Source organism: Muntiacus reevesi, chromosome 15 (genome assembly GCF_963930625.1).
Source record: "Muntiacus reevesi chromosome 15, mMunRee1.1, whole genome shotgun sequence".
Lineage (NCBI taxonomy): Eukaryota > Metazoa > Chordata > Mammalia > Artiodactyla > Cervidae > Muntiacus > Muntiacus reevesi.
The window spans coordinates 29,082,896-29,110,247 of record NC_089263.1 but is presented as its reverse complement, the minus strand read 5'-3'; the positions used below and the strand labels follow the sequence as shown (position 1 = coordinate 29,110,247).

The 27,352-nt window shown below is 39.1% G+C and overlaps 1 protein-coding gene across 8 annotated transcripts; it reads right to left on the bottom strand.

Annotated features, from left to right (window-relative positions):
• Positions 1–182: 182 nt before the first annotated feature.
• HYKK (hydroxylysine kinase) lies at positions 183–27,352 on the bottom strand. Of its 8 annotated transcripts, XM_065906650.1 has the most exons (8): positions 27,122–27,352; positions 26,917–26,965; positions 24,177–24,396; positions 22,810–23,023; positions 21,667–22,017; positions 20,512–20,651; positions 9,001–9,184; positions 183–2,105 (listed from the first exon to the last, which is right to left on the bottom strand). In XM_065906650.1, the coding sequence occupies exons 5-8, from the start codon at positions 22,010–22,012 to the stop codon at positions 1,642–1,644; spliced, it is 1,134 nt and encodes a 377-aa protein (XP_065762722.1). In that variant the 5' UTR covers positions 22,013–22,017; positions 22,810–23,023; positions 24,177–24,396; positions 26,917–26,965; positions 27,122–27,352; the 3' UTR covers positions 183–1,641. The 8 variants fall into 8 exon arrangements, with proteins under 8 accessions (XP_065762722.1, XP_065762721.1, XP_065762726.1 ...); XM_065906649.1 differs by lacking the exon at positions 26,917–26,965; XM_065906654.1 differs by lacking the exons at positions 22,810–23,023; positions 26,917–26,965.

The following is a 27,352-nucleotide window of genomic DNA, read 5'->3' as shown; positions in this document are numbered from 1 at the left end:
GCAGTTGGTCAGAAGCACAACCTGGGACTTGGGGATAGCATCTGAAGTGGAGGCAGTTTTGAGGGACTGCGCCCTTAACCTGGGGGGTCTGCTTTAGCTCTAAATAGTTAGTGTCAAATGGTTTAATGTGGGGGGAAAACCCCACACATTTAGTGTCAGAATTGTTGTGAGAGCAGAAAGAGTTTTCTTTTAAATACTTAATACTCAATAAATAGTTTTTATTATACATTGCTAAACAGTACAGCAGGAAGAAAAGGGATTTGATCATCATTTACTGATCTAAAATTCTGATTCCTAAGAATCAGATCACTGACTGAATATGAGGCAAAAAGAAAAGTACTCCAATATTCTGAGTTTGGGTAACCTGGTTCATTCACTTAGTAAATATTTATTAAGTCTTTTATATGTGCCAAGCTTTGTGCTAAGAACTTTGAATTAATCTCTAAGAAATCCTCACAACTAGCTCCTTGAGGTAAGTGTTATAGGAACTTTAAGATAGGTGCTACTTTACCTTCACAGACAAGGAAACTAAGGCACAGAGATATATATATATCTCATATATATCAAAAGAGATAACTACTAAAAAGGTGTTTGAATGGCCTGGGTTCTAGACTTGAGTCATCTACAGAGAATGGAGAGTTACATTGACAAGACTAAGTAAATGACTACTTACTGTTTATCATACTAAGGGAGACATGACCAGAAATCAGTGAAGGAAATACAGTGGTATGAATAAAGTCCAGTATACATAAGCTATGTTCTCCAATATTATATATTCATATGAAAAGAAACAAATGGTAGAGGATTTAAAAATATCTGCTTAGGGTCTTTCTTGGTATCAGTGTGAAAACTGTTTAGATACCTCACGAGTTAGTGGCCTTGTCTGGCTGTCTTATTTGCTTACTTGCAGTTCCAGTGAGTTCTGGCATCTGCCTCTGGAGTTTCAGTTTCAACTGCCCTCTCAAACAACTTAAAGCTTTCTCTTATGAATACCATCTCTGTTTTCTCCTGAGGCATTTTAGTGTGTGCCTTATTTTCTCCAGCCTTTCTTCTAGGATACATTAATTTTGAAAATATTTTTAAAGACCATTGGAAAGGCACTATACCAGTGCAAGAATGGATGAAAGACAAAAAAACAATTTACATGGTTTCTGCCCTCAAATAGCTCTTAGGCTAGATGACTACACGGCCATCACCCATGATACCAAGTGATGTGCCATAGAAAAGGCAGGATACAAAGAGATTATGAACAATGAAGAGATGGGATAAGGCTTCATAGAACTGGTGATACGTTAACTAGGTCTGTATATTGCATTCACTTATCTAATATATGTGAATATGTCTATACACATATATTCCTTTCAAAGTTAAAAAAATCATTGATCTTGAGAGATTATTTGATTCAAAATATCACTTTGCATGTTTGATACACAAGGCAAGTGAAACCCATAGAAAGACATGCTTGCTCATGCAGTACTTTCTTAGGTTAAAAAATGGTCACGAAATTACTAGAAGACCTTAGTGGTTACATGTGCATTGAAATGTTTCATCAATTCATCTTTAACTGTGCAGGAAAACCCTTTATAGAATTAGATTAGGTTCTATTGGTTCTTCATTACTCAAGTTAATGTGAATCTTCAGTCACATGGAGATTCCAGATTCGTAGGACTTGGCAGTTTCAAACCAGATTTCTTCTACAGCTTTCCGGCCCATGTCAAACATTTGCTGTAAGTGTTTCCACCCGGTTTTTGCAGTAATCATGAGATACTCTTCATTCTCTGGGTATAGCTGGCAAGAGTATGCAGCTAGGACAAGTGACTGACAAAAACGACTGCACACAAGTAGAAACAAAGCACCCCTCTCCGCAGGAGTCAGCGGGACCACACTTTCAAACCCGGCAAGGACATGACCTCCTACTTGTATAGGAGTCTTACTTTCAATCATCATGTACATGATGGTGATCGCCACTTCAAACACATAGTAGCCATAGCTCATGTCATCAAAATCTAAAATCCCAGACACCTGATATACAGCATCTCCAAAGGCTGACTTGCTGGACTCTATTATTAAAATGTTGTGGTCGTTAAGATCTCCATGAATGATACCTGAAAGGAGAAAAATCAAGCCAAGTAAAAACAGTTGTTTAATACCCTAGTTCATTCTCTTTCCATTACTCTTTCTCAGATGGTGATGGTGGTTTAGTTGTCAAGTCATGTCCAACTCTGCGACTGCATGGACTGTAGTCTGCCAGGCTCCTCTGTCCATGGGATTTCCCTGGCAAGAATATTGGAGTGGTTTGCCATTTCCTTCTCCACTTTCTCAGGTATGGGCATTCAAATAATTTGATGAGCAATCAGAGATAAAGAGCTAAACCCTCTTTTTCTTGAGAAATAAAATAATTTCCTCTGAAAAGGATAAAAGCAGTTCATTTTGGTGGTTGCTTTTGCTTTTCATCAATACAAGGACAGAAGAGGGAGACTGTAGTCATTGCAAATACCTGATTTTGGCTCTGAGCCAATGAAAATTGAAATGTTTTGTCAATTCATCTTTAAATTCTTTACCCTTTACTTGTCTAATATATATAGATATATGCATATATACATTCATGTTATTATAAGAAGCAAAGAATCCTAGAGTGGACCAGATGTGCCTTTATTTTAACCGAGAAAAGAAATTTCTGATGACAAAGTAATTTTGAATTTCTCTAGTCTTCTGATTACCGGAATAGATGATGTTATTTTAAGTCAGTACGACTCAAAGTGGGGGGCCTGTGGCTAGTTCTGGCCCACAAACTGTTATTAGTCTGCATGAGAATAAAAACAGACATCTAGACTGTTTGACTTTTCATCAAGAGTATGACAGGGGCCTTATCTCATTAACAGTATAGCCCAGTTTTGATGTTGTCAAACTCACATGGTAAATCATGTGTGGTGTGAGCCATGAATTAATCTTGAACAGTAGGGTCAAATGTATCAGGCTTCAGAAAGTTGGAAGAAAAACCCAAACTTGTCTTTTACCATGGAGAGTTTGAGAAGCACTGATTTAAACCACTGAGTGAGGGTTAGGAGGAGATGGGGATGTCTGTGCATACTGAAGCAGTGAGTCACCTACTTTATAATAAGTGCATGATATTAAGTCCATAATATTAGCTTTTAAATATAATGCTGATTTCTTCTATATGACTTAGGGTTGTGTAAATCATGCTTAAGTGATGTAGCACAGTGGGTGGCCTGTAGAAGCAATGAATATTACTATAAACCACATGTTTCTGATATGGGGATTTATCATATGATTGATACCATGTCATTGTTTCACTGACAATATTTTTTCTCCCTTAGAGGTTCATAAAACAATTTGATATCTTACACAGTGGATTGGTATTTTAGAATAAATGAAATATATTACTTCATGAATGCAATCTGTATATGTGGAAACCTCTCTCATTTCATTGCTTCTTTTCACGTGTCCAGTGGCCTATTAAGAAATGATCCAGCTACTTAGTGCTTGGAATAAAATAACAGAAGTAGTTGAATTTGAGAATTAACAAAAGAAAAGAAAGAGTTCTGACCAAGATAGCAGAGTGAATTCATACTTTGATAACCCCAATATACATAGCAATGATAAAAATAAAAAGTGAAAACAACAGATACACAGCCAGACTCAAAACCAAGATAGATTTGTACAAACAGAATAGAAATGCCAAGCACAAGTGAGCAGTGAGGAGGAATAAAGCCACAGGCTTGCCTATTGTGTTCCAGATCAGCAATATGCTTTCCCCCTTTGAGAGAAGGAACTTAAAATACTACCTATTTCTTGGGGAACACGCTCACCACATGAAGCTGGAGGCAGTGAAGAGGGCCTCCTAACTCATAAAAGCAGGACCAAATCTGCTTCCAACCCACTGCTTAGACACTGCAGTTCCCAAGGAGGGAGAAGGACAGAAATATAGCCTTGAAACCAAATGCTAAACCTGGATGCTGTGTGAATATATCCTGTGCCCAGTTACTGAAGTTACTGATGTCTTTGGTTCAATGTCTATGGTCAGTTTCTTGTTCTTGCTCATGGTAACTTATTTCCCTGTGTGCTGATATGGAATATGGCCCAAGGTAGTTACTATAGAAAAGTAATCAAGAAGAACTTCTAAAACTGAAAAATACAATGAATAAATTAAGAACACAATGGTTGGGTTTAAGAGATTAGACATAGCTAAAAAGATTCAATAAACTACAGAATAGGATAGAAAATTTTCCAAAATGCAGCATGGGCAGAGAAAAAGAGAAAGTAATATACACAGAAGATTCAATGAGAAGGCATAATATGAGCTTAATTGGAGTCTCAAAAGGAGAAGAAGGGGATTAGGTGCAGAGGCAAGAATTTTCTATAAATGATGAAAGACAATGTTCATACACAGGTTTGGAAAACCCAAATTAAAAAAAAAAAAATCTGAAAAGAAACTCAAAGGAGAAAAAGACAAATTATCTTCAGAGAAACAACAGACTGACAGCTGGCCTCTCAGCAGCAATGGAAGCTAAAAGACAGTAGAATTCTAAAATTCTAAACCCATGAGATCTAAAATTCTATAGGCTGTGAAAATATCCTTCAGGAATGAAGATAAAATAAAAATATTTTCATTCGAAATCAGAGAAAGTTCACCATTAGAGAACTGCATTAAAGGAAATTTACAAAGCTGTATTTTGGGCAGGAAAAAAATGACTCCAGATAGAAGGTTTGGGGTGCTGGAAGATAAAAAGTGAATATATAAGTAAATCTAAATAAACTTGACTCTATAACAAAAATAATAGTGTTTTTGGTGGTGAAAAATATAGAATTAAAGTTTACTAAAACAGCAGCATATGAGTCAGGAAGGAGATAAATGGAATGAAATTATTTTAAGGTCCCTGTATCAGACTTTGATAAGTTGAAGTATTATAAGATAATCATTCAAAGTATATAATTTTCTGGAGACAGAGAAAAAAAGACAAAATAATTAGCACAAAAACAATTCACTCAAAAGAAGGGAGAAAGAAAAGTAAAAATGGAAAAGACAGAAAAAAATCTAGAGAACAAAAAATAAGATGGGATAGCTATATAATGTCAGATGGAGTAGATATTAAGGCAAAAAGCAAGATAAATAAAGAAGGATACTTTATATTGATAAAAGATTCAGTTTTCTAGTAAGACAACAATTCTCATTTTATGTGCACACTGTCTTGAAATATATAAAGCAAAATTTGACAGAAATACAAATAAAAATAGGCAATTCACAGTTAGAGTGGGAGGTTTTTGTTTTTTTTTTTTAAGAGTGGGAGATTTTAAACACACTTTTCTTGATCATTGTTAGAGCAAGTGGACAAAAAGGTAAGCCAACAGTGGTGGTTTGGATTCGTCACTACGTTGTGTCTGACTCTTGTGACCCCATGTAGCCTGCCAGGCTCCTCTGTCCATGGAATTTTCCAGGCAAGAATAGTGGAGTGGGTTGCCATTTCCTTCTCCAACAGTACAGAAAATTTAAACAACAAGATTAATAGATTTGATCTACTGGACATATTTGTACCCAACACCTACTGAATACCCAACACCAACTGAATAAATTCTGTTTAGCATACGGGGGACATTTTAAAAAAATTACCACATGCTTCACTATGAAGTAGATGTTAAGAAATTTCAAAGTACCGAAATCATATAGAGCTGTTCTGTCCCATATGATAGCCACTGGTCATAAGTTGCCATTTAAATTCATTAAGATTAAATAAAATGGAAAGTTCAGTTCCTTAGTGGCACTAGCCACATTTCAAGTGCTCAATAGCCACACAGGAACTATTATATTAGATAACACAGATACAAAACATGTCCATCATTGAAGAAAACTCTACTGGACAGCACTGATACAAAGGATATTCTCTGACCATAATGCAACAGTAGAAATCAACAGTAAAAGGATAACTAAACATATCATCATATATGTTTTATTGGTCTATATAAATGGAGAGATAGACCAGAGTTCATGGATTAGATTACTCAATCTTATAAACATACACATTTTCTCCAAATATATATATATGTATTCAGTTCACATCTAGCCAAAATCTCAACAAAATTTTTCTTTAAACATGACAAGCTGATTCCAAAATTGATATGGAAATGTAGAAAGAACAAAAAAAAAGTCAAGACCCTCTTAAAGAGGAACAAGAAAATGAGAGGACATGTTCTATCAGATATGAAGATTTTAACAGTGAAAGAAATTAAGATAGTGTAGAAATCTTTAGGGATGCTCAAATATTCCAGTTACTTTCCTTCCAGGAACACGCTGGGTTGCCAATTCCCTGCTTTTCCAAAAGTTGTTGGCAGCAGTGTTGTTTTTTTGGCCACTACATGTAACACGTGACATCACTTCAGGGCAGATGCTTTAAGATTCAGCATACAATTTACTACATCTCTTTCTCCATACCAATATCCCAGTTTGGTGAAAGTTTTATCAATCTAAATCCCAAAATAAGAATACACATAGTCCCAGTCAATCCATGACAGACCTGAGCTTGTGTGGGAACTAAACCTTTGTTATTTAAGTCCACAAGAATTTGGGGGTTATTTGTCACTGCAGCATGACCTAGTCTAGCTGATACATAGTGTGCTATGGGCACAGAGATAGACAAATAGACCAATAGAGCAAAATACAGTCCAAAATCATATTTGATTTACAACTGAGGTGGTACTAGAAAATAAAGTGGAAAACATGGCTTTTTAATGAATGTTGGTGAGAAAATTTATCAGCCATAAGAAAAATCACACTGTATATAAAAATAAATTCCAGATGTATTATAGTCATATTATGAAGGAAAAAAAAATTTTTTTTATTTTTTTGGCTCCAACATCACTGCAGATGGTAACTGCAGCCATGAAATTAAAAGACACTTGCTCCCTGGAAGAAAAGCTATGACCAATCTAGACAGCATATTAAAAAGCAGAGATATTACTTTGCCAGCAAAAGATTTGAATAGGCAGTTCACAAAAGAATCTATCCAAATGGCTAGTAAATTGGGAAATACACATTAAAACCACAATAAGAAAACATTACACATACATCAGATTGGCAAAAATTGAAGTCTGATGGTACCAAGATTGTAGAGGAATAAAAATTTTATACTCTGCTAGTAGTAGTACAAAGTCATAAAACTGTTCGGCATATCTCTGAAGTTGAATATGGACATGAACTATGGACCTAGCAATTCTACCCCTGAGCTCATGAAGTCATATACCCAAAGAACTCTTGAACACATATACCAAGAGACACAAGAAGATTCATAGAGCACTGTTCTTAACAGGCTAGAACTGGAAACAACTCAAATATCTTTTTTTTTTTTCCCATTTATTTTTATTAGTTGGAGGTTAATTACTTTACAATATTGTAGTGGTTTTTGTCATACATTGACATGAATCAGCCATGGCAACTCAAATATCTTTGAAGAGAGGAATAGCTAACGTGTGGTAGGTTTATGAATCACACACTCTACAGTAATAAAAATTAAAGTAAACGGCCACATGCAACAACATGGGTAATCTTAGAGAAGTAATTTTAAGCAAAAAAAACCACAAAACAAATGGGAAGACACAAGTGACTATATACTGTAGGGAGACAGACAGGAGCAGGGAGACCAGTTAGGAGGCTACAGCAATAATCCTTAGTCTTTGGTGTTTTTTAATGGCAGTCTGAGCCAACTAATACAGAAAGCAGAGGACGAAAAGGATGTGCACTGCCTATCCTTGACTTTGCAAGAAATGCCCCCTCAGTTCCTTCCCCTTTGACCAGTGCTTCATGTTGGGTCAAAAGGCTCATTACACCCTAAAGAAACTGTTGCACATGTACAAAAGGAAATATGCTTGGCATGCACATTGTAGCATCATTTATATATATATAAATTTATATATATATATATGTTCACTATTGTATCTCTACATTAAGAATGGTGCCTGGCATATAGAATGCACTGCTCAAGCAATATCTGCTGAGTAGATGAATGCTCTTAACATAGAAAATTCTAGAATTGGAAAGGCCTTTAGGCATTGACAACTCTATCTAAAGTTCTAAATGACTTTGATGATCAATGAACAAATGGGGAGGAGTTCAGAGAAAGATGACAAGTTTCCACTATGGAGCTGAGAGAGAACCCAGGTCTTCTGACTCCAGTCAAGACTTCTTTCACACAGTAAGTGTCTGGAAGTGGCTTGATGGCCACCCAGAGGAGTAGCTCTCAATTTTTTTCCTTTTTATATATATATATATATATATATATATATATATATATATATATAAACTTAAAATTCTATTAATAAGAGAATAGACTCAAAAATTACATTGAAATAAACTATAGTATACACACACACACAATGGATATTACTCAGCAGTTAAAGCTAATCAACTAAATGAACTAGAACTACATCTATTAAATGGATCAATCTGAAAAACATAGTGTTGAATAAAAAATCAGCTTACAGGATGATAACATAGTGTGATGCCATTTATCTAAAGTCTGAAAGTATGCAAAATACTATATAGGTAATTTATAAATACATATGTAGTAATATTAAAGGGCTTCCCTTGTGGCTCAGCTGGTAAAGAATCCACCTGTAATGTGGGAGACCTGATCTCTGGTTGGGAAGATCTCCTGGAGAAGGGAAAGGCTACCCACTCCAGTATTCTGGCCTGGAGAATTCCATGGACTGTATAGTCCATGGGATCACAAAGAGTTGGACACAACTGAGTAATATTAAAAGATGTATGCAAATTTAGTAGGGAGGGGAGAGGCAGAATCATGTAAATTTAGAGGTGCTTCAAATTCAATTTTAAGGGAGATAAAAGTATTATTCTTTAAAAGCAACAGGGCCAAATATGAAGTATTAAGATCGTTAAAGCTAAGTTGTACCTCCATACTTTTCTGCTGGTTTGAAATTTGACAATTGAAAAATTAAGAAATACATTTACTTGATTGGGGGGGTACTCACATTCTCTAAAATGACTTAGCCTGGTCATCACTTCGTCCTTGAACAGCTGAATGACCTGTTCAACAATCTCTCGATTCCGATTCTGGCCCAAGGCATAGAGGTATTTCTCCAGAAGAGGAACACTTTTGAGATTCCAGATGAAATTCTCCCGATGAAGACTACTTAGCTTTGGGTGATGAAATTTCTAAATCAAAAGCAAAGAAACTCTTAGACTCTTGATAGCACAGGCACTGCTGAGCGGTCTGTTGTGGGCTAGAAGACTGCATCCTCTGAAGGGTGGGCCAGGTGGGCCTTGGGGAGAGGGCTGGCGTTCTCCCATGGTCACTGACTTGCTTCATTTACCTTAATCCACAAAGTGGTCATAATGTCATATTTGCCCAGGACCTCAGAGTCTTAGAGCACATTCCCCTCTCCTCACTCCTTGTAAGTGGGGAAGGTAGGATTACCATCTGCAGACTACCAAAGGAATGGAAGCAGCTCTAAAGAGCTCTGCCCCAGGCCCCCGGTTCCCTGTCTGACTGCATCTTTGACAATGTTTTTCCACTCTCCTCCAACCACACTGACACTTGCCTCCCTGCTTTTCAAGGAACATTCCAGGCACTTTTCCACCCCTTTTATATTTGCTGTTCCCTCCACCTGGGGATTCCAGGAATCCACATGGCTAGTGCTGTCATCACCACCAAGTCTTTATTCAAAAATCACCTTCTAGGGGAGGACTCCCTAATCACTCCATCTATCCTCTCCAATATTTCATATCCCTCTTCTCTGTTTATTTTTTCTTCCTTAAGCACCTAGCACGAACTGCTAACATTTACCATGATTCACTAATTTACCTTACTGTCTGTTCTTGTTAGAATGTAAGCTCCAAAAGGAGCAGGAGTTTATTTTTGGTCTGTTTTGTTCACTACTGTACCCCCACACTTAGAAATTGCCTGGCATATAGAATGTACTGTTCAAGCAATATCTGCTAAATTAACATAGAAAATTCTAGAACTGGAAAGGACTTTAGGCATTCAGTCTAAAGTTCTAAATGACTTTGACTATCCGTGAACAAATGGGGAAGAGTTCAGAGAAAAAATGACTAGTTGCCACTATGGGGTTGAGAGAGGACCTAGGTCTTCTGACTCTAGTCAAGACCTCTTTCACACAGTAAGTGTCTGAAAGTACCTTGATGGCCACCCAAAGGAGTATCTCTCAAATTTTTTTGACCATGGCCTGCATTATGAAATATGTTTTATGTTACAACCTTACATACAGGCAACATATACCTAAGGAAAAAAGTTTCTATAACAATACTTACAACCTTTAATGTGATGTATTCTGAGATTTTTTTCACTTTATTCTATTTATTTTAAAATGTTTCTCTAAATTGACTTTAACAACCATTCTCATGACCTGGGGTCTGATAACCTCCCCCTTATGCTCCTGTTACCATTAAGATGTCTTTGCTCAGTGGTCACATAGCCTTTGTTTGAATTCTTCCTGTAGGAGGTACATTTTTACCCTTATTGAAATAGCTCTGTGTTCTTCCTTTTGCTGAGCTAAAACCTTCCTCTCCCATAGTATCCATACCACAGGTTCCAACTGTGACCTCTCGGGCTATGGGGAACAGGACTCTCCCACATGACTGTCCTCCAGACATTGGAAGACAACACTTTTGCATCTCAGGCTCTTCTGTGGAGTAAACCTTTCTAGTTCCTTCAATTCTTTCTCACATGACATGGTTTTGAATCTCCTGACCATCTGATGCATTAAATGTCACTGTGGACCACAAAAATATTCTGCAGAGTAAGCATTGAAAACACCGTTGGGAGTTGTGACTTCTGGGAAGTAGGTTTGAAAAGGAAATAATAATGGAGATGATAGTAGAGAGAAAAGAGTTTTGTCTCACACCTTTCATCACTGCTTGATATTTTTACCACAGGCATAAATTACTTTTATTTTTATGTTCTGTATTGTTTTCTATTAAAAATTTTTTTTAAACTTATTTATTTGGCTGCACTGGGTCTCTGTTTCTGCGTGCGGGCTTTCTCTAGTTGCAGTCAGCAGGAGCTACTTTCCACTTGGGATGCTTGGGCTTCTCACTGCACTGGCTTCTCTTGTGGAACACAGGCTCTAGGTACTCAGGCTCAGTAGCTGCAGCTCACAGGCTCTAGAGGGCAGGCTCTGCAGTTGTGGCACACGAGCTTAGTTGCCCCACAGCATGTGGAATCTTCCTGGAACAGGAATCGAACCCACATCCCCTGCATTGGCAGGACCACTGGACCACCAGAGAAGTACTACTTTCATTTTTAAAGAAACCAAATTTAAACACTCTTGGGTTTCCAGTGGAGCAACAGTCCACTCAGGGAAGACTGGGTCAGTTTCTAAAATGACAGCACTGTAACCTTGTGCATCCTGCTGTGGTATGGAGTAGTAGGAAGAATACTTGGGGTCTGTACTTGGAATCAGACAGATCTGGGTTTCGACTGGCTTTATCACTTAATATCTCAGATCTTAGTTTTCTTAACAGTAAGATCAGAGTATCAATACCAACCTCACAGGGAATGTAAACTGGTACAGCCATTATGGAAAACAGTATGGAGGTTCCCCCCAAAACTAAAGAGTTGGCATATGATCCAGCAATCCCACTCCTGGACATATATCCAGACAAAACTATAATTAGAAAAGATACATACACCCCTATGTTCATAGTGGCACTATTTACAATAGCCAAGATGTAGAAGCAACCTATATGTCCATCAACAGAGGGATGGATAAAGATGTGGTATATATATACAATGCAATACCACTCAGCCATAGAAAGAATGAAATAATGCCATTTGCCCCAACATAAATGGACCTAGATACTATCATATTAAATGAAGTAAGTCAGAAAGAGAAAGACAAATAGCATATGTATCACTTATATGTGCAATCTAAAATATGACACAAGTGAACTTCTCTGTGAAACAGAAACAGACTCACAGACATAGATAAGAGACTTGTGGTTGCTAAGGGGATGGGGAGATGCGAGAGGGATGGACTGGGAATCTCGGGTTAGCAGATGCAAACTATTACATGGGATGGATAAACAATAAAGTCCTACTATATAGTAGAGGGAACTATATTCAATATCCTGTTAAGAAACCATAGTGAAAAAGAATATGAAAAAGAACATGTGTGCATGTGTGTAAATGCATATATATCTGAATCACTTTGCTGCACAGCAGAAATTAACACATGATAAATCAACTATACTTCAGTAAAATTAAAAAATATCAGCCTCATACTTTTTTTTTAATTTTATTTTATTAGTTGGAGGCTAATTACTTCACAACATTTCAGTGGGTTTTGTCATACATTGACATGAATCAGCCATAGAGTTACACGTATTCCCCATCCCGATCCCCCCAGCCTCATACTTATCTGTTGATAAACTAAGACATGAGGGGCTTCTCTGATGGCTCAGTGGTCAAGAATCCCCTCACCAATGTGGGAAGCTCGAGTTGCATCCCTGATCCAAGAAGATCCCACATACCATGCAGCAACTCAGCCCGTTGGCCATAACTATTGCGCCTGGGCTCTAGAGCCTGGGAACCCCAACTGCTGAGCCCACGTGCCGCAACTACTGAAGTCTGGGGCCCTCGAGCCTGTGCTCCGCAACAAGAGAAGCCACTGCAGGAAGCCTGCACAGTGCAATGACGAGTAACTCCTGTTTGCTGAGAGAAAAGCCAGTGTAGCAACAAGGACCCAGCAACAACCAAAAGCAAATAAAGTGTAAAAATTATTAAAAGAAAAACTAAGACATGAAATAGTAACGATTTCATACATAATAGGTTCTCAGTAAATGTCTGTTGAATGTGAACTTTGCAGCTGATGAGCTTGACTTCTCTGGCCTTCCCATGCTGTGGCCACCAACCTGAATTTCTGGTAGTTTAATCACTACCCTTTATTAGTCTGTCTATATCTACCTCTTGTCACCTTCCTCACTCTACGTCTCATTCCAATTCCTATTTCTCAAACACCTTGTTTCCTCTGTGGCTATACTTATAAGTCTCCCCAGTATTTTCTTCTTTCTTATACTTAAATCTCCTGAGACTAACCACCAGCACATCTGTGAACAAAGCTGCAACCAAATTCCAGTACAGGTCAGTTGGTGCCTTCACTTGTGAATGCCCTGATTTTGGCAATGACCACCCATAGAGCTCCTTGTACTCTGGGCCCCTAAGCCTGCCCACCTGCTGGGAGCTTCAATGCCCCAGCCACCTCCCCAGCAGAACAGAACAGTCACAGGCTCTGCCACCCCTCTCGGATTAAAATTCTTCACCTAAGTGATATTTTGGGCAGACTCCATGGTTCCTATTGTTTGTACAGAAAGTAAGAACTTACCACCTGCAAAGGCCTGGGGTGAGGTTAGGTGAGGGCATGAACAATGGGAATAAAGCATGATAAAATGTGTTAGAATACCTAGTGAGGAAGGCTTCTCTTGGTTTCCTCTAGAACTCTCCTGTCCTCTGGGAGACAACTTAAGTTGCACCGCAGAACAGCAGGTGGTTAACTACACAGCAGAACTCACTGTCAGCAATGGTGTGGTGCTATCTCCCTCTTAGAACTGTAATTGTCATGTCAGAATTTAGAAGTAAAAGTTGAAACCTCAACAGCAACAGGCACTATAATGGAGGCCTCAGGGAGTGTAGAAAGAGAGGTCAATGATAAAGAACTCTTATGGAACAGATGCTCATTTCAACAGTTCATTTTACAGATTTGATTATGGGGGTGGTTGAGAGACTTTCCTGAGCATTCCAATCAGTTCAAAGGTTTCTCTAAAAAAAAAGTAATATGTGAAAACAATTCCTAAATATACACTGAGTTGAGGAGGCAGAGCAAGTAGGAAGACCAAAGCTGCTAGTCTGCAGGATAGATGACCAGAAAACAGGTTGCTACAGAGACAGAGAGAACTCTAGAGATCTGTAGATGTCCCCCTTGAAACCTGGCAGACATGTATGATCAGTACAGAGGATGAGGAAAGCTACTCAAAGCTGGGCAAAGAACCACCTGAAAGATTAGAGGGAACGGTACTTGGACAACACGGGGTCAGGAATAGTGCCTGTTCCCACCAATCAGGCTCACAGTTCATGGGACATTAGGTAGAGACTCAGAAGGGTCCTACACTAAATGCACCCCTGGTCCCACCCGTAAAGTATGAAGTTCAGTTCAGTTCAGTCGCTAAGTAGTGTCCGACTCCTTGCGACCCCATGGACTGCAGCATGCCAGGCTTCCCTGTCCATCACCAGCTCCTGGAGCTTACTCAAACTCATGTCCATAGAGTCAGTGATGCCATCCAACCATCTCACCCTCTGTCATCCTCTTTTCCTCCCGCCTTCAATCTTTCCCAGCATCAGGGTCTTTTCCAGTGAGTCAGTTCTTTGCATCAGGTGGTCAAAGTATTGGAGTTTCAGCTTTAGCATCAGTCCTTCCAATGAACACCCAGAACTGATCTCCTTTAGGATGAACTGGTTGGATCTCCTTGCTGTCCAAGGGACTCTCAAGAGTCTTCTCCAACACCACAGTTCAAAAGCATCAATTCTTCAGCATTCAGCTTTCTTTATAGTCCAACTCACATCCATACAGGACTACTGGAAAAACCATAGCTTTGACTAGATGGATCTTTGTTGGCAAAGTAATGTCTCTGGTTTTTAATATGCTGTCTAGGTTGGTCATAACTTTTCTTCCAAGAAGTAAATGTCTTTTAATTTCATGGCTGCAGTCACCATCTGCAGTGATTTTGGAGCCTCCAGAAATAAATTATCTCACTGTTTCCATTGTTTCCCCATATATTTGCCATAAAGTGATGGGACTGGATGCCATGATCTTAGTTTTCTGAAGATTGAGTTTTAAGCCAACTTTTTCACTCTTCCCTTTCACTTTCATCAAGAGACTCTTTAGTTCTTCTTTGCTTTCTGCCTTAAGGGTGGTGTCATCTGCATATCTGAGGTTATTGATATTTCTCCTGGCAATCTTGATTCCAGCTTGTGCTTCATCCAGCCCAGCATTTCTCATGATGTACTCTGCATATAAGTTAAATAAGGAGGGTGACAATATACAGCCTGAACATACTCCTTTCCTGATTTGGAACCAGTCTGTTTGAACCATGGACAGTTCTAACTGTTGCTTCTTGACCTGCATACAAATTTCTTAGGAGGCAGGTCAGGTGGTCTGGCATTCTCATCTCTTTCAGAATTTCCACAGTTTGTTGTGATCCACACAAAAGCTTTGGTGTAGTCAGTAAAGCAGAAGTAGATGTTTTTCTGGAACTCTCTTTCTTTTTCGATGATCCAACAGATGTTGGCAATTTGATCTCTGGTTCCTCTGCCTTTTCTAAATCCAGCTTGAACATCTGGAAGTTCACAGTCCACATACTGTTGAAGCCTGGCTTGGAGAATTTTGAGCATTACTTTGCTAGCCTGTGAGATGAATGCAATTGTGTGGTAGTTTGAGCATTCTTTGGCATTGCCTTTCTTCGGGATTGGAAATAAAAACAGATATTTTCCAGTCCTGTGGCCACTGTTGAGTTTTCCAAATTTGCTGGCATGTTGAGTGCAGCACTTTCACAGCATCACCTTTTAGGATTTGAAATAGCTCAACTGGAATTCTATTACCTCCACTAGCTTTGTTCATAGTGATGTTTCCTAAGGCCCACTTGACTTTGCATTCCAGGATGTCTGCCTCTGGGTGAGTGATCACACCATTGTGGTTATCTGGGTCATGAAGATCTTTTTTGTATATTTCTTCTGTGTATTCTTGCCACCTCTTCTTAAATATCTTCTGCTTCTGTTAGGCCCCTACCATTTCTGTCCTTTATTGAGCCCATCTTTGCATGACATGTTCCCTTGGTATCTCATTTTCTTGAAGAGATCTCTAGTCTTTCCCATTTTATTATTTTCCTGTTTCTTTGCACTGATCACTGAGGAAGGCTTTCTTATCTCTCCTTGCTATTTTTTGGAACTCTGCACTCAAATGGGTATTTCTTTCCTTTTCTTCTTTGCCTTTAGCTTTTCTTCTTTTCTCAGCTATTTGAAAGGCCTCCTCAGACAACCATTTTGCCTTTTTGCATTTCTTTTTCTTGGGGATGGTCTTGATCACTGCCTCTTGTACAATGTCATGAACCTCCATCCATAGTTCTTCAGGCACTCTATCAGATCTAATCCCTTGAATCTATTTGTCACTTTCACTGTATAATCATAAGGGACTTGATTTAGGTCATACCTGAATGGTATAGTGGTTTTCCCTACTTTCTTCTATTTAAGTCTGAATTTGGCAATAAGGAGTTCATGATCTGAGCCACAGTCAGCTCAGATATATTAAGATACAAAGTATGAAGTATTAAGACACAAAATCACCAAACTGCTTCCAAGTGACTTAACTGCACCACTCAAGGAAGCTCAATGAACACCAAGCACAAGAAATATAACCAAAACTATATCAAGACACATCATGATCAAATTGCTCAAAAGTAGAGATAGAGACAATCTTAAGACACACACACACACAGATGACATACATATTAAATTCAGAGGAACAATCTGACAGTGGATTTCTTGGCAGAAACAATGCAAGAGAGGAAAGTAGTGGAGTGTGTTTAAAGCACATTGGAAAAGACAGTCAACCTGAAAGTTTTTATCCAGTGAAAATATCTTTCAAAAATGAAGGTGAAACAAAGACATACAAAAGCTGAAAAAATTCATTATCAGCAGCCCCACACTATGAGAAATGTTAAATGAAGTCTTCTAGGCAGAAGGGAATAATATGGATCGACAAAAAGTATGAAGAGCACTGAAAAAGGTAACTACACAGGCAAATATATAATTTTTTCCTAATTAAATCTCTTTAGAAGATAATTGAAAGTTTAAACAAAAATAACAATGTATAAGTAAAAAGTATGACAACAATAGGTAGAGGGCTTCCCAGGTGGCGCTAGTGGTAAAAATCCACCTGCCAATGCAGGAGACACAGGGAGGTGGGTTTGATCCCTGGGTCAGGAAGATCCTCCTAGGGTAGGAAATGGCACCCCACTCCAGCATTCTTGCCTGGAAAATTCCATGGACAGAGAAGCCTGGTGTTCTACAGTCCTCAAGGCCACAAAGAGTCAGACATGAGTGAGTAACTGAGCATGACAACCATAGAATAAGGACCGGAGGGAAGAAACAGAAGTATACTGTGTCAGGTACATATGCCACATGAAGTGATATAACTTAAGGGAGACCGTGATCAGTTAGAGATGTATTCTATAAACCCTAAAGTAACCACTAAAGTCAACAGTTATAGCTAATAAGCCAACAAAGGAGGTTAAATGAAATCATAAAAAATATACAAGCCAAGAAGGCAGAAAAAAAAAGCAAATTAGAGAATAAAGAATTGATGTGACCAAAAAAAAAAAAAAAAAAAAAAGCAGATATCAAGATGACAGGCTTAAACCTAACCATACAAAAATCACATTATATGTAAATGCTTTAAACATCCCAATTAGAGAGCACAGATTACCAGACTGGATAAAAAAAGCAAGATTCATATATATGCTGCCTATAAGAAACACACTTTTACTATAAAGCAGTGAAGAAATTTTTCCCTCATTCCCAGAAAACAATAAATATAGTCTTTTGGGGTAAAGAGAATTAAAAAAACCCTCCTAAAGCTTATTGTTAAAGTGTTCTCAGCCCTGAATCATCTCTCACTTAACTCTTCTAAAGGCTCTGTCTTATTCTTTTCTCTAAAGCACCAACCAGATAGAAAAAAGAAAAACAGACAGAATCAAGGAATGGGAGCAGACAAGCTGATCCCAGCAGGCACTAATGGAGCACATGTGAAATGCATAGAGGCAGATCTGCTTTTCTGTATGGCAGGAAGCCTTGAAAAACTTCCACAGATCTCAACACCTTCTAGACCCATGTCTGATACTCTTCCCCTTTCTATCCCTCCAGGCCTTTATTCCAGGCTCTGAAGGTGACTCCAGGATTGCTACAAGGGGAGAATCCTGCCTATTTCAGAATGGAGTTTTGTCCCAGAAGATCCAGTTAGAATCCATGTCCTGCTCAGCCCTTTCCTCTCCTCCATCCTTAACATTAAATCAATCACCAAATTCAGTTGGCTCTGTCTCCTAAATATGTTTTGAGCCTTTTCTTGGTTCCAGTCCTCAATCAGCTTTTATTTGATTACTGCATTAGCTCCCTAGATGCATTCCCTGCCTCCATTCTGGCTTTCTGCCAATCTAGCCATCATATTTCCTGTTTAAAAATCCTCCAAGTCTCCCTACTGTCCAAGAAAATAAGACAAAGTTCAAGCTCCTTACGATAACATATTTTATAATCTGACTCCATCCTATGTTTCCAACTTTAGCTCCTATCTCTCTCAGGTATAAACCCTATGCTCCAGCCACAGTAAATTATTCAGAGGTTCTGGAACACGGTCATTGTTCTGCCATGATTTCTTGCATGCTCTTTCCTTTCACTGAATACCCTTCCTCCTTTTCTCTGACTGACTGATGGGTTCAAGACTTTTAAAACCAGCTCATAAGCTTTTTTTTTAATTAAAAAACTTGTTATGAAGCTCTCCTTGAATATCTAATATGTGTTTGACACCCCCAGACACCAAAGATAAAAAATGAATAATTAAGATGTTGACCAATTTCTTAAGAAGATCATTGTTTCTTATGTAGCATATGTAACAGGAAGTCCAAGCAACTAAATTACAGTACCATCACGGTAGACTGTTACCCCAACGGCGTCCTATGAACCATGACTCCTGGTGTGCATGCCCTTGCGCAGCTTCTCCTACTTGGGATTAGACATGTCACTTGCTTTGGCTAATGAAATGTGAGCTAACATGATTCAAGCTGAGTCTTGATAAGCAGTTGTCCACTGTGGGCTTGTCTTTTTAAATCTGTATTGGAAGCCAGCAGTCATTTTGCATGGATGCTCAAGACCATCCTGGAGGATAAGACACCACATGAAGCAAAAAGGACACATGGAAAGGATCTGAAGCACCGCAACTAAATATAGCTGCATGAATGACCCAAATCAACACCAAGAAGAGCAGAGGGGCCCAGTCAGTCAACCCATAGAATCATGTGAATTGATGGACGCACAAATTCCGATGGAGCAAAGAGCAGGAAGTGATCCTCTTTGTACAGCCTGGAAAGAGAAAGAAGGAACCAGGGAAGATTTCACAGGGGAAGTGATTCCTGAGCTGTGTGTTGAAGGATGATCAGGAATTTTGCAGAGCAGGGGAAAAGGTATTAATGGTTGAGAAGATAATAAAGGCAGAGATGCAATAAACAAAAAGGCACATTCAGGGGACGATGAGAAGTTCTACTCTGGTGGTGAGAGAAGCATGAAAGGGAAGACACGGACAGTGAGACTGAGGGGGCAGAGGCAGGGATGAGGCCAATGGGGCCTTATCTGAAAGAAACGCTGAGGACCTTGGCCTTTACTTTGAAAGCAGTGAGAAGCCACTGAAAGATTTTAATTATGGAACTGACATGGTCGGATCTGTAATTTTAAAAAGTAACTCTTGATTGGTATAAAAAATAAATTGAAGGAGAAAAAGATCTGAGTGCAAGGAGGGATAGTCAAGGCAGGAATGGAAAGGAGATGGATTGTAGACATCTGAGAGGTAGACTGGTCAGGATTCAGTGAGTAATTGCAAGTGTTTTACTTATACAAACTGGGGTTACTTTTTCAAGTGTCTATGTGTCCCTTGGAACACACTCCTCTAGGACAGGGGAATCCCTATTAACAATGGGATTGTTGCCCCCAGTTCCTGGCATAGAAAGAGTTCTCAGTGAACATTTGTTGATTAAATGAAGATGTTTTGTGGGTACCTTTGGAAAAATATTTGTCAAACAAGGTATCTTTTCTTTACGACAAAAACATTTTTAATCCAAGTCATTTCAATCCATTTGTAAGATAACTATTGCTTCATACAGAGCTCTGGCTGATTATGTCTTATGAAAACTTCGGATTTTAATTTGTGAATGCAGGCTGTTTTCAGTGAGCAGCATAGAGGATATCATGAATTTCTAAAGATGTAGGTAATCTTGCCACTAAGCTAGTAAATTATCAGTTCAGTTCAGTCGCTCAGTCGTGTCTGACTCTTTGCGACCCCATGAATCGCAACTCGCCAGGCCTCCCTGTCCATCACCAACTCCCGGAGTTTACTCAAACCCATGTAAAGTATAGACCTGGGCAAAAAGAAACCTGTCAATATCCATGCATCTAGTACCTTATTTTCTTCCTAATATCAGGTCGGGCTGGCCAAAAAAATTCATTCAGTTTTAGGTATACATAAAAGACACATTTTCAATATTCACCAAGAATTGTATTGAACAACATATTCACTAACCAAACTTTCCGGCCAACTCCAATACATGTTAAGAGGCACCAAATAAAAACAGTCTGACCCTGGGTGTACTTTAAATAAATCAAAACCAGCAAAGAACAATTCTTATAAACAAAATAAAATCCCAGATCTTACCTCCAGTGTTTTATCCAACTTAGCAGCTAGCTTTCCAATTTCATATAAGAGCTGAGGGCCAATGGGAATCTCAGCTATGGGTCTTCCTGGGAGGTAAGTCAGCAGCCTCACCAAGTAGCTTTTGACTTCGGAGCCGCTATCTAGATGGATGGAAGGATATATTCTGTCAACTATTTTTTGGGGAAAAAAAAGATTAGAGGCTATTCTGCCTTTGCAATTATTATAGCAAGGAATAATACAGAACAAGAGAAAAAAATAAAAACATGCTAACACAGGACAAGTCAGCAGGATTCTATGAGGCAGGACTGAATGGATCAAGCCAGCAAGGAGAACAGATAGACTTCAGAACACTGGGGCTAGCCATTTACATCCTAACATGACTGTAGCCCCCAGTCTGCTGGCCTTAACTCTAAATTATCTACTCTGATAAATGAATGCTTAAAATACATTTTTAATAAATTTGCAGTGGGTGAAGTTGTGATAAATAAATAACTGTTTCAGAATCACAGACTTCTTTAGGGACAAACTACCGCTTGGAAAATTCTATTAGATACGTCTTGCTCCTGCTGCTGCTGCTGCTAAGTCACTTCAGTCGTGTCCGACTCTGTGCGACCCCATAGACGGCAGCCCACCAGGTTCCCCCATCCCTGGGATTCTCCAGGCAAGAACACTGGAGTGGGCTGCCAAGGCCTTCTCCCTAGATACATCTTAGCAATTAGAATTGAAAGGGACCAACTTTCACAGACGAGAGCTCATACCCTTTAAGAATTTAAGTCACATATACCATAATTACAGAGCTGGCCTCTAAAATTCCTGATTCTGTGTGCTTTCTACTATATCACAGCACCAAAGTACACAGCTGATCTGATAAATAAAGCTATTTATTTTTCTAATTAAAAATAAAAGTTCCTCTAGTTTTCACATATCCTCTTAGTTGCTCATCCATCAGATCCTTTGCAGGCAGAAGAGTTACACCAGATCCCAGCCCTAACCACAGCCCCAGTTTCCACTTTGGTGATGCTGTAGCTTCTCCCAACTGCTGAACAAAATAACTGTCTTAACTCTTGGAACGACATACCTGTTCTTGATATTTCTACTTGTAGCCAAAATGCAGTAATGTACATGGACAGGTGATGACCGGTGGCGGTCTCTTACCTACAGACACGAGAGAGGTTATGTTGTCTCCTTTAGTACGACACACAGAGGCTGTTGGAAATCCAGCTGCTCTCAGAAACATGATGATATGACTCTGCACTTCAATCAGGTCTGGAGTTTTGCTAGATTCAGTGTTGCTTATTTTGAGGACACATTCATTTGGGCCATCTGTAGTGACTTTGGTTCTTGCAATGCATACATGAAAGTTTTGGTCATCATAGCTAGGAAGTGGCTGGATCTTGGAAACTTTTAACCCAAATACTGATTCCACTAATGCAGAGGCTTGTACCTCACTGAAAGAGGGCTTGGTAAGAGCCTTTGATTGCTGACCATCTCCACTTGACATTATTTCTAGGGAAAAAAACAAACAAACTGGAAAAAGAACTTATATTGAATATACTTATTTAAAAGAGTTTTCCTAAGACAGATCAATAATGTTTCCCAATACTGATTTGGTACTTCTTGATTGTGAATTTTCACTCATAAAGTTAAAAAAATCAAATGAGTAAATGAGATTTAAAAAGTAGATTAAAAACACAGTCCAGCCTCATCCCTGCATATTTATGCAATAACTTTGTTCTTTAATTTCCAAGAGTCATGGTAGGCTAGCTGGTCCTGATGTCATCTACCTTATGTCTATTTCTCTAAGATTCCAGGCTTTCTATTAAAAGGTAAAGAGGGTCATTTTAATTTGCTGTTTTTGTTATTTATTATCTAGTGTTTGAGGATCCATATTTTAACATACCATAGATGGGTAAATATATTTATTTTGATTACAAGTAGCCCTAAATTACAAATAGCTTAAATCACTGTGACTTCTGGATATTCAGGAAGGAAAACTCAATCCTAAAACAAGTTTTCACAAGCTCAAAACCATAATGTAAAAAGAAAAATATCCTTAAATGTAAAATTAGGTAGTCAAGGGTGACATTTGGTAAGGGCAGGCAACAGCTCAAGGACAAGAAACTTGAACTGGTTAGGGCTTTATCAGACATCTAATCTCACTACAATAGATCAATGAAATCGATTAACAGAATATTAATAAGCTATTACATGTTACTAAAAACATGCAGAATTGTATCATTCTATATTCAGTATCCCACTTAATTTTCAGTACAAACTGGAAAGTAAATTTTCTCATACCTATTTACAGATTAGAAACCCAAAACTTAAGAGAAATTGAGTAACTTGCCCCAGCTTGCACAGGTAGTAAACTGTAAAGCTCAAATTCACATAAGATTTGTCTGAGTCCACTGTTCATGCCTTTTCTCTTATAGCGACTGTGGTTTATTAAAATAATTTATTCTTCATATTTCTTTGTATAAACGTGAAAATCTCCATTTTTGAATTTTAAAACCTAAAAAAAAAAACCACACAGATAAAAAAGTAGTAACTAAAAGTCCTTGTACCATAAATAATGTCTAAACTCACCTCACAAGCAAAATGTATGCTTCCAGGTACAGAATGCACACTGGGAAAGCACCCTGGTATCACGGGTTTCTCCAGCCCTTCCAGCAATATCAACTTTATTTAAAGGAGGAATGTAGGTCCTGGGAGGTTAAGTGTCTTGCCCAAAGTTATATATAAAGTTACAGTGAGAATTCTAATATATATCCTTTGGGTTTAACCCTTTATTATCATCACTTTGGGTTTAAAATGTAAATTCAAATACAGTGACCTTACTTTTCTGTGTTACAAGTATCATCATCTAGCTTATTGCGCATACTTCAAAGGGTGGGCTGATGCGCAAAGCATTCCCAAGAAGCACTGTGGGAGATAGGAAATGCAATTAGAGGGCTCTGAAGTTAGCTCACTGTCACAGATATCCTAAACAATGAAAAGCTTAAAAGGTGCTCAAAACAAGTTACAAGGCAGTAACTGATAAACTAATAGAATGCCAAAGAAAACACTGAATTAAGTATAAACCTGATGAAGTGACTGAGTTTGCCTTAAATTGTGAAGAATAAATTTTCTGGCACTTCCCTGGTGGTCCAGTGGTTAAGAATCTGTCTTGCAATGCAGGGGATGTGGGTTCTATCCCTGGTGGGGGATCTATTAATAAGATCCTATGTGCTATGGAGCAACAAAACCCATGCACCATAACTAGTGAGCCCACACATCAGAGCCCATGCATTACAACAAAGATAAAGATCCAAAGCAGCCAAATTAATAAATACTGAATTTATTTTTCTACTGCTAAGCAGAACAGGGGCTTAAAAATTAAGATTGCTTACAGAAAGTAAAGGTGCATCTGAGTTTATGACCTATGAAATTAATATCTGCCAAAACTATGATAGAAATTCAGAGGAGAGAGAAATTACTACAGCCTAATGATATTCTTGAGAAGATGGATTTAAATTGAGCTATAAATATGAATTGGATAAACAGGATGGAAGAGACTGTTTTTGTCCCCTTGATAATGCCACTCTCTGCTACACATATTTTGCATATTTCCTGAGTTTGTGTGTGTGTGTGTGTGTGTGTGTATATATATATATATATATACTCACCATATATATATGGCGGTGGTGGTTTAGTCACTGTGTCATGTCCAATTCTTCAACCCCATGGACTGTAGCCCACCAGGCTCCTCTGTCCATGGAATTTTTCAGGCAAGAATACCGGAGTGAGTTGCCATTTCCTTCTCCAGGGAATCTTCCCAACCCAGGGATCAAACCTGGGTCTCGTACATTGTAGGCAGATTCTTTACCCACTGAGCTACCAGGAAAGCTACCATATATAATATATATGGAAGGCAATGTTAGGCTTCTGAATATCCTTTAGGAACCAAATATTTAAGATCCTTGCAATTTCACTTCTCCCTTTTCCCAAAATAGTTTTATTCCAATCCTTCCTTCATACTAAATTGTAAATAATTAACAACATCTTGGGGATGGGTTGCATTTTGGGCTACATGTGATTTCTGTTCAAAGGATGTAGTGTTATATAAAAAGAATCTCATGAACAGTTAGTGCCTGTTGATAGAAATCAGCACAGCTGTTGCTTCTGGCAAGAAGGTGGCATGAGGAAACTTTCTGGGAGGAAAATGTTCTATATCTTGACTAGGCTTTGGTTACATGGGTGTAAACATTTATCAAAACTTAGCTTAAAACTAACCAAATGTCAGAGAATCTCACTGAATGTAAATTTTACTTAAAAAAAAAAAAAAGAAAAGCTTTGTAAGAGATGGCTAGGACAGGTGGTAGGGGTGGGGTCTTAGGACTTTCTTTCATGCGTTAGAGCTCCCCAAATCAGACCGTATGCCTGTTAATGTCTAATCACTTTAGACCTATGACAGTCAAAGTCCAACTTAGTCCAGTGAGGGAAAGGGGATAAAATTCAGGGAGGTACACTAGGACTCTCCTATATGACCCCCTCTCTGATTCAGCCTGATGACTCGTGATAAGATTATAACCCCCAAACACCAGTCTCCTTCCCATCCCTCCTTCCCTGACCCTCTTAACCTAAGTGATTTCTCCTGCCTTTAAACTTGCATAGCCCCTGTGCCACTGGTAGATTTCCACCACCTGTTATAGTTATTGCATTCTTGCCAATCACTCCCCATATCTACTTTCTGACTAGGGCATATGCTTTCAGAAGCAAATTAAGTAATTCGGATTTTGTTTACTAAAGACACTGTGACAAAGCCTGAATGGAGTTTAAAACAATCTCTGCACCTGAAACTTCTGGGAACCAGTATGTCCTGTCACACTGCATATGGGTTTAAGGCTTTACATGGGATTTTAACATTCTTTCTGGATATTTATAAACAGGTGTCAGGACCATATTCAGAATGTAATATGAACTAAAGTATTCAAGACAAAATCCCAGAGTAATTTTTCAACTCCTAAAGCTTTAAAGATATCAGGATAATTTTGAATTGAATATGAATTAGAAATCCTTACAGTTGGAAGGACACTTAGAAGCAATTAGTGAAGGCCAATATGCTTTCCAGTCTAGAAAATGTCCCTGTAACATTCTTGAATGAGGTTTGTTAACCCTTTACTTAAAGCACCCTGTTTTCTACAGCAAAGTTGGCAGCTCTAGCCATCAAAGACAGCCTGGTGCAACAAAAAGTTGTGATGGCTAAGTGTATTTTATCACATTAAAAAATAGAATAAAATAGTTTCTATGCTGGGAGAGATAAGATATTTTATTTTATACATAACCTCCGAAACTTTGCACTATTCACATCTCCTCTAAAAGGGAGTTGGACTAGATTATCCCTAAAAATTCCTTCTAGTGCTAACATTCTGTTTCTAAAGTTTTTTCTTTTTGAGCTTAAAGTTAGTTTGTGTTTTTTTTTTTTTGTTGTTCCAAATATGGAACTAATGGCACAGATCAAGTCAGCACTTGTGCACCACCTGGGAAGCCCAAGTAAGTAAATACGGAGAAAGAAATGTGTTGATCAGAGATGGCTGTCTTAACCAAATGCCTTTTGTATGGGTGGAGGGGGTGAGGAAGGGAACTCAAATCCTATAGGTAGTTGCGCTTATTTCCTGCCAACAGTGTTTTACTTGGCTTCTGAGAAAGTGCTCAGGAAGCAAATGTTTTCCAACTCCAGGGCTTATGCCAGAATCTCAAAACCTTTGTCCTACAACCTGGGGGATTGGACCTTAAACTCTGCACTTTGTGTAAGGTATACCGGACGAGAAACAGAAATCATTCCTGATTCTTTCTTCTTCCTCACTCTCAAAGTTTTACAAAGTCTATTAAATTCTACCTTAGCGAGTCTTCCAAATCTGCCCTTCTGGTCCTGTAACTCCTTCTGCTGTGTCCTTCCAAGGTTGGAGAGCAAGGATTATGTCCAGTAAATCTCCGTATCCCCAGCCCAGATTCTAGCCTAGATTCTTATTAACTATCAAGAGGAATTAATGACAGAAGGGTTACTTTCATTCCACAGGGTCATGAGGGCAGTTTACCCTCAAAGGGTTTCAGGAAACAGAAAGACAGGGAACTAGAATCTAGTTTTTCAAAGACAACAGCAGTGGGTGCCCTGAGTGTTTTCCTTCTGGGTGAGAAGGAACAGGTGGTAGGAGAGCGGCTGCAAAAGGGTTGCTGACCCAAGAGATAGGAAAATAAGGGACGAAGAGGGCACATAGTCGGGTTCAGAGTGTTATGCTAGTGAAGTCCAGTGGAGCTCAAGAAATTGTTCCCACTAGACCCCTGGCCGGGAGTGCCAGGCACCGCACAGGTTGGACCAGATGACTTCTCAGGTGCCACACCCAAATTCTGGGATCTCAGCTCAACCTTCTTGGTTGTAGGTGCGATCCAGCGAGGACGGTGACTTGCGCATCACCTGAACAGAGTCTGAGGTGGATTAGGGGCTGGAGGCGCTGGAGGGGCCGGAGGCTCACGACTCCTGGCCCCAGATTCGCAGCGAGCCTCCTTGCTCTCCGGGCCGCCCCCTCCAGAGGGCTCTGGGGTTCGTCTCTGCTTTCCCCACCCGGCTCACCCGCAACGACCCGAGGTCCTGACGTGGATCCCGCTCTCGAGCAGCCGGGGACTGCGGCCGCGGTCCTGTGCTCCCGCTGGGAAGTCGCGCCCAACTTGTCGCGTCTGGGTCCGCCCCTCCTCCGAGCGCGTGAGTCCTGACTTCTGACTGGCTCCTCGAGACTCCCCCGGCCGCCAATAAGCGAAGACTCTTGGAAGGCGAGGCTCCGCCAGGCCGATCGGGGCTATTCCC